The 12980-nt window shown below is 41.0% G+C and overlaps 1 protein-coding gene across 1 annotated transcript in view; it reads left to right on the top strand.

Moving 5' to 3' along the window:
• myo15b (myosin XVB) overlaps nt 1-12980 on the top strand; it is a 278965-nt gene that overhangs the window by 226136 nt on the left and 39849 nt on the right. Inside the window, exons 42-46 of the mRNA XM_059653562.1 lie at nt 4159-4300; nt 5795-5906; nt 7681-7835; nt 9951-10102; nt 12749-12812. Coding sequence (XP_059509545.1) covers nt 4159-4300; nt 5795-5906; nt 7681-7835; nt 9951-10102; nt 12749-12812 — 625 coding nt within the window. The remainder of the gene's footprint in view (nt 1-4158; nt 4301-5794; nt 5907-7680; nt 7836-9950; nt 10103-12748; nt 12813-12980) is intronic.

Here is a 12980-nt window from a genome sequence, read left to right as displayed (position 1 = left end):
CAGCTGGAGTCTGTGAAACAGGCTCCTGGGTCTCTGTTAGGAATCTGGAGCCTCACTTACGGGCTTCACAACTGCCTTCTCCAAGCTGGTAATCAGTTCCTTGGTTACCACACCTACAATTATCGAATAAAACAGTATAGGAAGGTACCATTCAGCCAACTGGTTTGATATCAGTGGTAGGGAAATTTTTAGAAAAAATGCTGAAGGGCAGGAATAATCAATACTTGGAAAGGCAGGATCGAACCAAGATACTCAACACGAATTTGTTAGAGAATGATCCCGTCTGACTAATTCAATTGAATGTTTCGAAAAGGTGACTAAATATATTTTAGAGGGTGGTGCAGTTGATGTTATTTACATAGACTACAGTAAGGCCTTTGGCAAGGTCTCACATTGAAGGCTGATCCAAAAGGTAAGAGCCCATGGGCCAAAAGTAGTCGGCAAATTAGATCCCAAATCAGTTTTCACATAAGAGACAAAGAGTGATGATGGAGGGTTTTTATGATTGATTTGAATCTTGTGGCCAGCACTGTACCACAGGGATTGGTGCTGCGATCCTTGCTGTTTGTTATATTTGTTAACATCTTGGATGTGAATGCAGAAGATGTAATTAGTAAGTTTGTAGTTGACATGAAAATTGGTGATGGTGTTGATAGTGAGGAGGATGATCTCAAGCTACAATCTGATATTGATCAGCTGGTAAATTGGGCATAACAATGGCAGATGGAAATTAATCCTGATAAGAATGAAGGGATACATTTTGGGAAGTCTAATAAGGGAAGAATTTACACAATGAATAGTGGGTCCCTAGGGATAACTGAGGAACAAAAGGACCTTAGTGTACAAGTCCATAGATCCCTGAACATTCCAGCACAGATAGATTGGGTGGTGAAGAAGGCATATGGGATGCTTTCCTTCATTAGTCAGGGCTTAGAATATAGGACCAAGGAAGTCTTGTTACAACTTTATAAATTATTGGTTAGCCTACAGCTGGAATACTGCGTTGAGTTCTGATCACCACAATATGAGAAGGGTGTGAGTGCACAGGAGGGGGTGCAGAGGAGATTCAGCAGGATATTGCCTGAGATTAAAAATCTTACATGTGAGGAGAGATTGGGTAGGCTGGGCTTGCTTTCCTTGGAGCAGTGGAGGCTGAGGGGAAATCTGATTTAGTTATGCAAAATTATTATCAGGCACAGACAGGGCAAATCATGAAAATCTGACTCCCATGGCAGATGTGTCTAAGACAAGAGGGCATATGTTTAAGGTGGGGAGTAAGTGGTTTAGAGGAAATCTGGGAATTTTTTGTCATCCTGAAGCTGGTAGGAATATGTAATTCCCTGCCTGAGAGGATGGCATAATAAGCTATGGACTAAGTGGGGGTAAATTGGATTAGTGTAATTTGTCGTTTGTTGGTTGGTATTGACATGATGGGCTGAAGAGCCTGTTTCTGTGCTCTGCTCTGACTGGCACTTAACCCAATCTCTTCAGTCTTGCTCCTTGCCTTACCATGTTTTGTTCTGTAGAACTTTTTATCCAGTTCTTTTCAGAAAGTTATTGTTGAGCAGGATTTTGGTTTTGTGGTTGGAACCCAATGCCAGGGCTATTCCAAGTGCACTCTTTGTGCCCAGTTGAAATTTTTTAAAAAAATTCATTCACAGGATGAGGTCATCACTGACTAGGCAGCATTTATTGCCCATCCCTAATTGCCCAGAGGGCAGTTAAGAGTCAACCATATTGCTGTGGGTCTGGAATCACATGTAGGCCGGACCGGGTAAGGATGACAGTTTCTTTCCCTAAAGGACAATAGTGAACGAGATAGGTGTTTCCAACAATTGGCAACGGATTCATGGCCATCATCATCTTAATTCCAGATATTTTATTGTATTTAAATTCCACCATCTGCCATAGCAGAAATTGAATCCATGTCCTCAGAACATCATCTGGGTCTCTGATTAACAGTCTTGCAATAATACCACTAGGCCATTCATTCCCCACTAAAAAAAGTTTATAAAAGAAATGTCACAGAAATGGCGAATGAAGGCCCTGAGGGTGTGCTCATGATACAACTGGGGACAGACGATGGACTCCAAATGCTGGAGCGCCAAAGCAAGTCCTCAAGCATTGAGAGACTGGCAGCTTGTTGACACAGCTCAGGGAGAGATGAAACCATTGTCTCAGCACTAATTGATAATATAACTGCTGTTGCAGGGGGAGACAGTTCAAAGCTGGCCTTCAGTCTGCCACTAGGAGGCCACTTCCTCTCACTGGCCATGTTTCAGGATGTGCCTGTCAACCAGAAGATTCCAGTTGGCAAGGAAGAGAGGCCTAAATGTCCTTTAATTGCCTTTATTGTCTACCTGAAGCTTGCATCCCTGACCTGCCCTGTTTAGAAATGGATTAGCGCCAGGACAGTAATAGCACATCCGCAGGAAATCCGCTCAGCTTCAGTCCTGAAAATTCCTCCCAGTGAATTGTCTTCTACTTCCCTTTCAAGCAATGCATTACAGATCATAAGCAATTAAACCATTGCATATCTTTTCCTCCTCATTCAGATGTTTTTGCCAATTGTCATTAAGTACCTTTCATAGGAACACAGGACTCAGACACAGAAGTGGGCTATTTGATCCTCTGAGCCAGCTCCAATGTTGAATAAGACTATGGTCAATCTGGTTGTGGTCTTAATTTCACTTTCCCATCTGTCAAATCCCCAAACCCCATATGCCTTGTCTCATGGACCCCAATGGAATCAGTTTCTCCTCATTCACATTATCTTCCTATTATTAAACATTTGATCATTTTGAAGTCCTTAATCAAATCCTTCTCTATTCCAATTGGAACAATCCCAGTTTCTTTCGTGTCTCCACATTATTGAATTTTGGTGTTCCAAATACAATCCAGTAAATCTCCTCTACATACTCCTCTCCAAACTCCTGTCATTCCATTTAAGGTGAGGTACCGAGACCTGGCCACATTACTCCAGCTGGGGACTAACTTAAATATTCAACACAACTTTCCTGCATTAATTATGTGAATGCAAACAGATACAAAGGTAGCACCATGATTGTGACATGCTAAGCCTCACATTAGTCTCTAGTGGATTCATAATTGCAATGTATTTGCATTTCATAAATACTCATTATCATAAAAAACTTTTTTTAATTACAACCCACTCCCAGACAAACCCAGTGGCCCTAGGTTCATGTTTATTTGGAAATATCACACTTTTTTGGCTTTCAGTAGTTGTGTATGAGGTCACTGATTTCACTTTTCAAACTCTGTAACACAAGGAAGGGAGCAAGTGAGCACAGTAGCTTTATAGGGACCATCAGAGGAGACTGAAAAATGAAAACCAAGAGAACTGCGGATGCTGTAAATAAGAACAGAAACAGAAGTTGCTGGAGAAGTTCAGCAGGTCTAGCAGCATCTGTGAAGAAAAGAATCAGAGTTCACGTTTCGGGTTGAGTGACCCTTCCTCAGATGCTACCAGACCTGCTGAGCTTTTCCAGCAACTTCTGTTTTTGACACTTAATAATGAGTTGGGTTATGCAGTGAGTTTGATGGTGAGGAGACAGAATCAAAGGCAGGATAAAGGGCGCGATCAGAAACATGAAGGAGTGAAACGAGAAAAGCCTGGCATCCAGGGTGCCTTTTTTGAATGGGGCTTGTAGCCATAATAGTATTCCAACCCTCTGGTACCACCACCAGATCAAAGGATGGTTGAAAAGTGATGCAATTTCATCTTTACTTCCATCAGCAACCCAGTGTGCATCCCATCCAGACAGGCTGCACTTTTGTAACTTTGAGCATGTCTTGACAACCTTTAAGTAGCTTCTCTCTATTCAGTTTCACTGTTGTCTCCTCTGTAACTTGGTCACAGAATTGTCAAAAATGTAAAACACAGAAAGAGATAACAAAGTGTGGAGCTGGATGAACACAGCAGGCCAAGCAGCATCTTAGGAATACAAAAGCTGACATTTCGGGCCTAGATCCCCACTATCTCTGATCTCTCCTCTCAACACAGAAAGAGACCATTGATCATTACATCTGTGCCATTTGGGGGCCATGAAGAGAGGTTCAGCAGATAGAAACCTGTTCAGGCCGTGTTAAATATCTGTGCAGATAAAGGAAACCCATTTACCTCTCTCTTTGTTATAGCTATGCAGAAATACTGAATGTGACATTAAAGGAAGAAACCATGCTGGAATTTTCTCTGAAGAATGAGCAGCTGGTCCTGTATTCAGAAAAAGCCGAGCAGGCAAAGATGCTCATCACTTTATTCCTGGAGGAGTTACGGAAGGTACTACATAAGATCTGAAAAATGCAACAGTGATGGAAAAGGAGCAGGCATTAAACTATGGCAGACCAGCAAAAAATAACAATTCAAACCAACAGGCAATTGTGATATGGGAAACAATCTGAACTTGTTAATGTACCGTATTAATGACAAAGGAACTGGCGTAATGGTGATCAGAGATAATGAGAACTGCAGATGCTGGAGAATCCAAGATAACAAAGTGTGAAGCTGGATGAACACAGCAGGCCAAGTAGCATCTCAGGAGCACAAAAGCTGACGTTTTGGGCCTAGACCCTTCATCAGAGAGGAAGCTGTCTGATGAAGGGTCTAGGCCCAAAACGTCAGCTTTTGTGCTCCTGAGATGCTGCTTGGCCTGCTGTGTTCATCCAGCTTCACACTTTGTTATCTTGGCGTAATGGTGTATGGGTGTAGCATCAGCATTTCTCATCATAGCAATACTAATTCAGTATTGAGTATAGTAATTAAAATATATTTATTGCAGTTACCAGTCCATTTTCTGCCCCAATATTGGATGGAATTACTAATATGAAGAATTACATTGAATGTACAGAATGCCCAACTATTTCACAGCAGTGTTTATGGACTCCAAATGAGATTCCTCTCACCTCTCATTTACACCAATTAGCATAAACCTTGTGTTTGTATAGCTTCCCTTTTTAATGCATCTATAATATTTATCTCAACTACTCCATGTGATCAAAGCTTCCAGAATCTAACTAATGCTTCTGGGTGAAGAAGTTCCTCCTGAATTTTCTAGTGGATTTATGGCGGATATATTTACGACCTCTAGTTTTGAGTAGTGTCGAAGTAGTAGTTTCCACAGGTGGAAACCTCTTCTCTATCTCTACTCTATCAAATGCGGCTTAAGGATTCTGTTACCCCTCAGTTTCCTCTCTCCACTTCTTCCTGAAATATAAGTTTTGTTCTGATATTATTCTAGTGATTTTCTTTTCACCTATCTTAGTGTCTCGATATAATTTATAATAAAGTTTAAGCCCAATTTATCTGCTTTTCAATTCTATCCATCAAGAAGTGATTGCAGCACTTTCTTTTCTTTCTCATGGCCTGATTCATTTGTATTGTTACTTTTAGTGAGCTGTGCATTTGTATTCTTTGGATTCTATTTTGGATTCAGTCTTCTACTGCTCCTCAACCCTACAGTAACTGCCTGGTGCTCCTGTGGGTGGAGGTGGGGGGGAGATGGGGTGATGGGAGGGTGGTGTCCCAGTGCTGGCATGGTTAATGGTTCATGTACTGCCCAGTTACTGATACAAGGATTGTCTCCAATTTGCTGAGGTCGATAGTACCGTCTCATTCGTTGTTCCAGTGCAGATCTAAACGATTTGGTTCCTCTTGATTGCATACCTCTGTTGCACAGCTACTTTATCAGATGCTATAGTACTCACATGTTCACTTAGTAGCTGAAATCCTGTTATCTTCTAAGATTTGGTTCATATTGTATAATCTTTCTTACAGGAATCTGACTATGTTATGGCTATTAAGAGCTATATTACTGATGATAAATGTTTGCTGAACTTTCGCAAAGGAGACATCATCAAGCTGCTGCCAGTGGATGGACTCGAACCAGGTGAGTCACAAGGGGCAGTCGCAAACTCATCAATCGCTAACATTCGACCACACTCTCAGGAGTGGTTGTTGATGCAGCAGGGTCAAATTAACACCTGACCTGACTGGACTCAGAGGGCCAAAGGGGGTGGTCAGACATCCATGCAGAGTGAACAGTGCAATATTGTTTCAATTATTTAATGATGGCAGTCCAGAAATTGATTTTGTTGATTATTTTTCTTAAACTCAGATTGGAGGCTAGCAGAAAGGTCCAGATGTCCAGTGGTACAGAGTCCCTACTATCTCTGGAAGCTATCAAAATGCACACAAAAGAATAAAATCTCTCTACCTCTGAGAAAGAAAATTACATTGGGGTAGTACTAACACTTATTATGATAACTTTGAACAAAAGTCTAATGAGACCTCATTAGGAGTATTGCGCTCACAAGAGAAAGGTTAGGGTTAGGATTGCAATACTGTTTTCATTGGCATTCGGCCTGATACGAGCCAATAGAAATATGAAGAAAGACTTGATAAATGAGGCCTTTTCTGATTGGAACAGTGTACATTAGTGTAATGGAGGTTTTAAAGTCATAAAAGACTGAGATAGTAGAGTCTACAATGAGGAGCCTTAGTGTCACACCTCACTGGAAATCAAGTCCCCTCCTTCTGAGAATTATCACAAAAATTAACAAGTTTTCATTGTATGCAAAGCCCCAATTTACCTGCAACTAACAGAAAATATCAGCTATGTTTCTGCACTTAACAATAACTACTGTTTATTACAAATAAATAGATTATAACTACAGGTAAACAGCTGTGAACTGTTGATATTTAACTCTAATAGAACTCTGAACTCTAACCCCCTTCTAAAACTCTGCTATGTACACATACACATAGATAGAGACTGAAAGACAATCAGACGTTGGTATTATGAGTGGAGGAAATAATAAACTGGGGAAGCAGTTCAGAGGCCCCAGTCACCGAGAAGAAACTTTTGCTGGCCAGGATTTTCTGTTCTTCAATTGTTTTTCTCCAGCTTCTTTTCACTTCCTTGCAGGAGATATAGGCAGTCGGTACATCAAATGCAAAATCTCTTAGTTTACAGGTCAAAGGCCACAGCTTACCACTGTGAGGGAAAATAAACTGGCTTTCTTTAGGCTCTAGGGATTTTACTGGAGATCAAAACACACCATCTGCCCCTTGCAGCAGTCCAAAGGCTTTTGTCAAAATTATGTAAACCCACATGTTACTCAGTTACTATGCAGCCAATCACAGAGTTGCTGTCAGGCTGATAGATATTCACAACTGGTCATAACTCCACAAACTAATCAGCAATGTTCACACCCCTTGGCATCAGTCTGTCTACAAACTGCCTTCCCACACAGCTTGAACAAAGCAGCAGTGTAAACATGACTTACAATGAGTGTCAGTAATGTGCCTTTTAGAAGTCCAACAATTCCTTCCACAGCCCTTGGTTTTAAAACAGTCCCTTTTCTAGTTTAGTTCACAATCAAAAATAAAGTAATATAAAAATATGGTCCTTACAATTGGAATAAGACTAAATGCAAGAACAAAGGGCAGGAAAAATGGTCTCACAGGGTCACTCAGCAGAGGCAGTCTCTCCCATGGTCAATAATGAAGGTAGAAATAGCTTTAGCACAATAAAAATATAAACAATCATCTCAAATATCAAAGGTCACACAAGAGAAACAGAGATGTAAAGTGTGATAGAGAGTAAGATTTAGAGTTATGGATTTACCTACGTTACTGAACCTTGCGCCCTTCCTTCCAAGGTTGGCAGTTTGGGTCTATTGGTGGCCGCTCTGGCTTATTTCCCGGAGACCATGCTCAGCCAACAGCTGCTCCTGATTACTATAGCAGTAACATGGGGAAGAATGAGGAGAGGCAAAAGAGCACACCCAATTCTAATCGATCATCCATGAGAAAGGTAAGAAGACCAGTATCCAGATTAGCGCAGTATCACGTAGATGGGAAGTGTTGAATACTTGTTCTGGTGATTTCAGCTACTGTCGTGGGTAAATCACCACAAGTTGCCTTTAATTCAGCTACTTATTAAAAGGTTTCACAGACAAATAAATTGTAAAGCAATGATTTAAACTTTATTGCATGTAGCAACTAAATAAGACCCCTAAGTAAAAAAGTTAAGCCCCACAACTCAACATGGCTATTGCCTGATTAATGGTGGAACTTGGCTATGGTTCCACTAACAGTATCTGTCTCTAGATATGTCCAGGGTTCGATCATTATGCAAAGTTCTTCTCCAGACTTCTGCTAAAGGGGGAGGTCTGCTTCTGACTCTTAGAGAGATTTTTGACCTTCAGGTCCAGGATGTGATATTATTGATGATTCCTTAAATTCTTTCATCCAAATTATTGCAAGTCTACAGTTTGCCTTCCTGGAGTAATAGAGTCATAGAAATGTACAGCATGGAAACAGACCCTTTGGTTCAACTCATCTATGCTAACCAGATATCCTAAATTAATCTAGTCCCATTTTCCAGCATTTGGCCCATTATCCTCTAAACTCTTCCTGTGCATATACCTATCCAGATGCCTTTTAAATGTTGTAATTATACCAGCCGCCACCACTTCCTCTGGTAGCTCAATCCATACACACACCATCCTCTATGTGAAAAAGTAACCCTTAAGTCCCTTTTAAATCTTTCCTCTCTCACCTTAAATCAATGCCCTCTAGTTTTGGATTCCCCCATCCCAGGGAAAAGACCTCGTCTGTTTATCCTCTGCATGCCCTTCATGATTTTATAAACCTCTATACAGTCAACTCTCAGCCTCTGGCACTCCAAAGAAAATAGCCCCAGCCTCCCTAGCCTCTCCCCATGTCTCAAACCCTCCAACCCTGGCAACAATCTTGTAAATCTTTTCTGAACCCTTTCAAGTTTTACAATATCCTTCCTATGGCAGGGAGATCAGATTGCATGCTGTATTCCAAAGGGGCCTAACCAATGTCCTGCATAGCTGCGATATGACCTCCCAACTCCTATACTCAATGCACTGACCAATAAAGGCAAGCATACCAAAAGCCTTATCAGAAGTAGCTTCTTCGTTCTTTGTGACATTTGGTGTTAGCTGTCTGTTTGAAGATAGAGCTTTCCTGTGGTTAACTTCTTGTCAGCCAAGTGAACTTTCTCTGAATTATTGCAATTGTATCTTTTCTGATGTATCTCTACAATGCATTACCCTGGGAAATTGTCCCAAGTATTCTCGATAAAATCCTTTTCCAGGTTACCTTTGCCAATTTATTCATCCAATCCAAATGAAATCACCAACAGTTAATTCCTTCCTTTTTACCTTTCTTTCAAGCCCCTGTTATTTCTTTGTATACACTTTTCCCTATGATGTAACTGTTGTTAAGGCAGACCTGTCAACTATTCTCCCAAGTGGTATTTTTCCCTTGCTTCTACATCTTGCTTTTCTGAACAAGACTTTTTCCCACAACTGCATTATTCACAACCCTTAATAACTGAGCTATCTCAGCCCCCATGCCTCTCCCAGTTCTTCCCAAATCTGTGTTTTGCATCCAACCTTGGTCAACTTGCAACCATATCGCTGCAATGATCCTATTAATATGTCTGTCACTCCCTTATATCTTCTAACCTGAATTGCTGCCCAGTTCAATTACATTGTCCTTTCTATTTAATTTACTAAATCTCTCTCCCCCTTCTCCACATTGTTGTGTTTTGTGACCTCTTTGGATTCCTATTTTTATTGCTGTCCAATGATCCATCCTGACACATACATAGCTGAGAAAGGATATGAATAAGCCTAGCTGTGGTACCATTCTTTATTTGCTGTTGGATGACCCACTCAGATTCAAAGTACATGAAGAATGAGCAGTTGGCTACATTCTACCATGTGTTTATGGAATAGCCTCAGACAATCAGAAATGCCAGGTAATGTAAACACAACCATGGACTTTTTTGTAATACAATTATAACTTTAGTTTTGTTCACACTGTTTTGCATAGCATATCTGCTCTTGTCTTTTGGTGTACTAATGGAATGTGTGCCCTGCTTGTTATTTAGAGTGCTGTGCCCAGTGAAGATTCAGAAAACGTGACCAACTTCTCACATTCTGAATCCAGCAACCCTCTACCAAACATTCATTCTTCACCTGACTTTGTTCAGTACGTAATGACAGAATTTGCCATGAAGTACTTCAGAGATTCTGCAGCCACGTGAGTAATATAACTGGCGTGTTAAGCAAGTCTGTTTAATACCATAACTGGAAGATTTTAAAACAAAGTGCTACAATAGTTAGACATGCCCCAGACACATCAGAGATAGAGAGACTGAGAGGAAGTCAAAAATATACAATATCAACCAGTTTTACAACTGAGGTATAAATAAATTGACAATGTGAATGTGCTTCTCATTTTCTTTTGGAGCATCTTTGTGTAAAATGGTGTGCCGTGCAATATACCTTGTTAAATATCAATTAAGTATTCCCATTAGCAGTATATGTATAATTGAAAACAAAAGCTGGCAATGGTACAGCAGAGGGGAGATTACATACTACTAAAAGATTTCATTATTTACACTTATGGATAAGAATTAATTTTATGTGTGGTGATATAATGGGTGTACCATCTAATACACATAAAAAGATTTCTGCTGCAAGACAGGAAACTCAGAAAGTCAGAGTACACAGGAAAGGACTGAGAGTTTTTGTGGCAAAGTGCTAATATCTCTGCCTCTGAGCTGGAAGGTCAGGTTCACGGTACACCTGCTTCAGAGGTGTGTAATAACATCTGTAGCCAGACTAGTTAGAAAATATCTTTGGGCAGGAATATAAAACAAGAGAAGGATATTCAGCCATCTGAGGCTGTTAAACTATCCAATTAAAGACAAGTCACCATAGTCCCAGAGGATCAGAAGACAACAATCTCATTAGAGAGAGATGCCTGGTAGTGGTTTAATCTGAGTGTCCCCACACCTCAGGCGAGGGAAGAGGTTGAGAAGTCAGGATCTTCATGGTGACCTTGCTGTTACAGGAATTGAATCCATGCTGTTAGCATCACTCTGCATCACAAACCAGCTATCCAGCCAATCATCCAATCAGATCGCCGCTGAGCGTCTACCTCAATAACAGTTACCCACGCGATCTCTGCATCTCTTGACATCCTTAGTCTGTAGAATGTAATCAATTTGTTTCAAGCATACTCAATGGCAGCATTTCCACAGACCTCTGGGGGAGGGGGAGAGATTTCCAAAGATTCACCACCCTCTGAGCGATGATATTCCTCCTTACCTCAGTCATAAGTGGCCTACTGTGTATTCTGACACTATGTCGTCTGGTTCTAGTGTCACCAGTCAGGGGAAACATCCTAGTTCTATCAATCCTATTGTGCCCCGTACATGCTTAGTACACTTCAATTCGATAACTTGTTATTCTTCAGAACTGTAGAGAACACAGGTCCTGTTTCCTCAATCTTTCCTCATAAGACAAACCCACCATCTGAGGGGTCAGTCCAGTGAACCTCTATTGCATTCCTTCCACTGCAAGTAAGTGTTCTTTAGATATATAAACAAAAAAATGTACACTGTCAATAGTTAATGTGTCTCACAGAAGATAAATGCCTGAGGAGACTTTAGCCAATGAAGAAGCCATCATTGGCCCATACCACCTGATCAGAACAACATCCGCAGTTCACTGTTGTAAAATATGAACAATAGCAGGGAAAATCATCCTACTCCTTACCATCAGAGCTAAAGGAGCTTTTAGGCACTCACAAGGTTTAGCTCTGATGTTAGCATTTGCTAACATTGGCTTTAGAGGCTTCATATTGTCTTGGGGGAATTTCTTGACGTTTCTTTAGACATAGCATCAAATACTGACAAAACACTGTTAATTGATCTTTATGGATAGTTATTGGACGAGGCCGCTGAAAATGGTGCATAATCTGATTTCTGTTCTCTAGTTTTTTGAAGTGGGCATCTCTCCTGCCTTAGCTCTTCCAGTAGCCTAACCTCATACAAATTTGAATAGCTCATTAACAGCAGTAGAAGTGTGCTTATTGTAGGATTTCAGCAGAGCCCGGCAATAAGTATTGACATTAGTGCAGAAATTTGCTCTGTTGCAACATTGCTTAGGGAGAATATGATTGAACAAGTTGGGATGATACACACTATGGGCATGCCCAACCCACCCACACCCCTCGCTGTCAACTTCCCAGTTCCTTTATTTCTGCCCACCCACAATACTCCTCTCTCCAAGGTAATAAATATCCGACGTACATTTTGATATGAGTACCCCTGGAAGATTACTGTTTGAGGACTGAATCCCTAAGCCACATACAAGATCATTCCACTTAGCAATTCTGCCTCACAGAGCCAGGGACCCAGGTTTGATTTCACCCTTGGGCGGCTGTCTGTGTGGAGTTTGCACATTCTCCCCATGTCTGCTTGGGATTCCTCCGGGTGCTCCGGCTTCCTCCCATAGTCCAAACATGTGCAAGTTAGGTACGAAATTATCCATAATTTCTAGGGAGGGAAATGCAGAGATAGGGCAAGGAGTGGGTTTAGGTGGGATTTTCTTCAGAGAGTAGGTGTGGACTCGATGGGCCAAATGTCCTGCATCCATACTCTAAGGATTCTATGATTCACCTCAGTGCTAGCAATCAAAATTGCTTCTTCTGAACTCCATGCTCTTTCTACATTCCCACCATCTACAGTGGAATAAACATTGGCATCTCAGATTGCTAAAATGGGTTTCCCAAATCAGAGTTTAGATCTGTTGCTGCAGATATCAGGCTTGTTGTTTAACAGTGAACAGCTGTGTGTGTGAGTCAGTGAGAAAGTTTTGTCGTTTGTTCTGATTCTAGGCTTGACTGGAAGGACACGAATGCAGAAGGAAGAAATCCCAATTCCCTGGTTCAGCACACTGAGGTAAGAGAACAATCAGGAAGTGAGGAAAGTGAAATACCTGCACAGTAACTGTAAAGCAAGAATTAACTTCTGTAGATTTATGAATGATATAGCCATAAGAATGATTTCAAAGATAGAAAATTTATTCAGAGACAAGAGCCCTAGACCAATCCTACAGAGCTCTGAGAG

This window comes from Stegostoma tigrinum, chromosome 22 (genome assembly GCF_030684315.1).
Source record: "Stegostoma tigrinum isolate sSteTig4 chromosome 22, sSteTig4.hap1, whole genome shotgun sequence".
In the NCBI taxonomy this organism is placed as follows: domain Eukaryota; kingdom Metazoa; phylum Chordata; class Chondrichthyes; order Orectolobiformes; family Stegostomatidae; genus Stegostoma; species Stegostoma tigrinum.
Note: the sequence above shows the minus strand (reverse complement) of the source record. Positions and strands in the feature narration are given on the sequence as shown.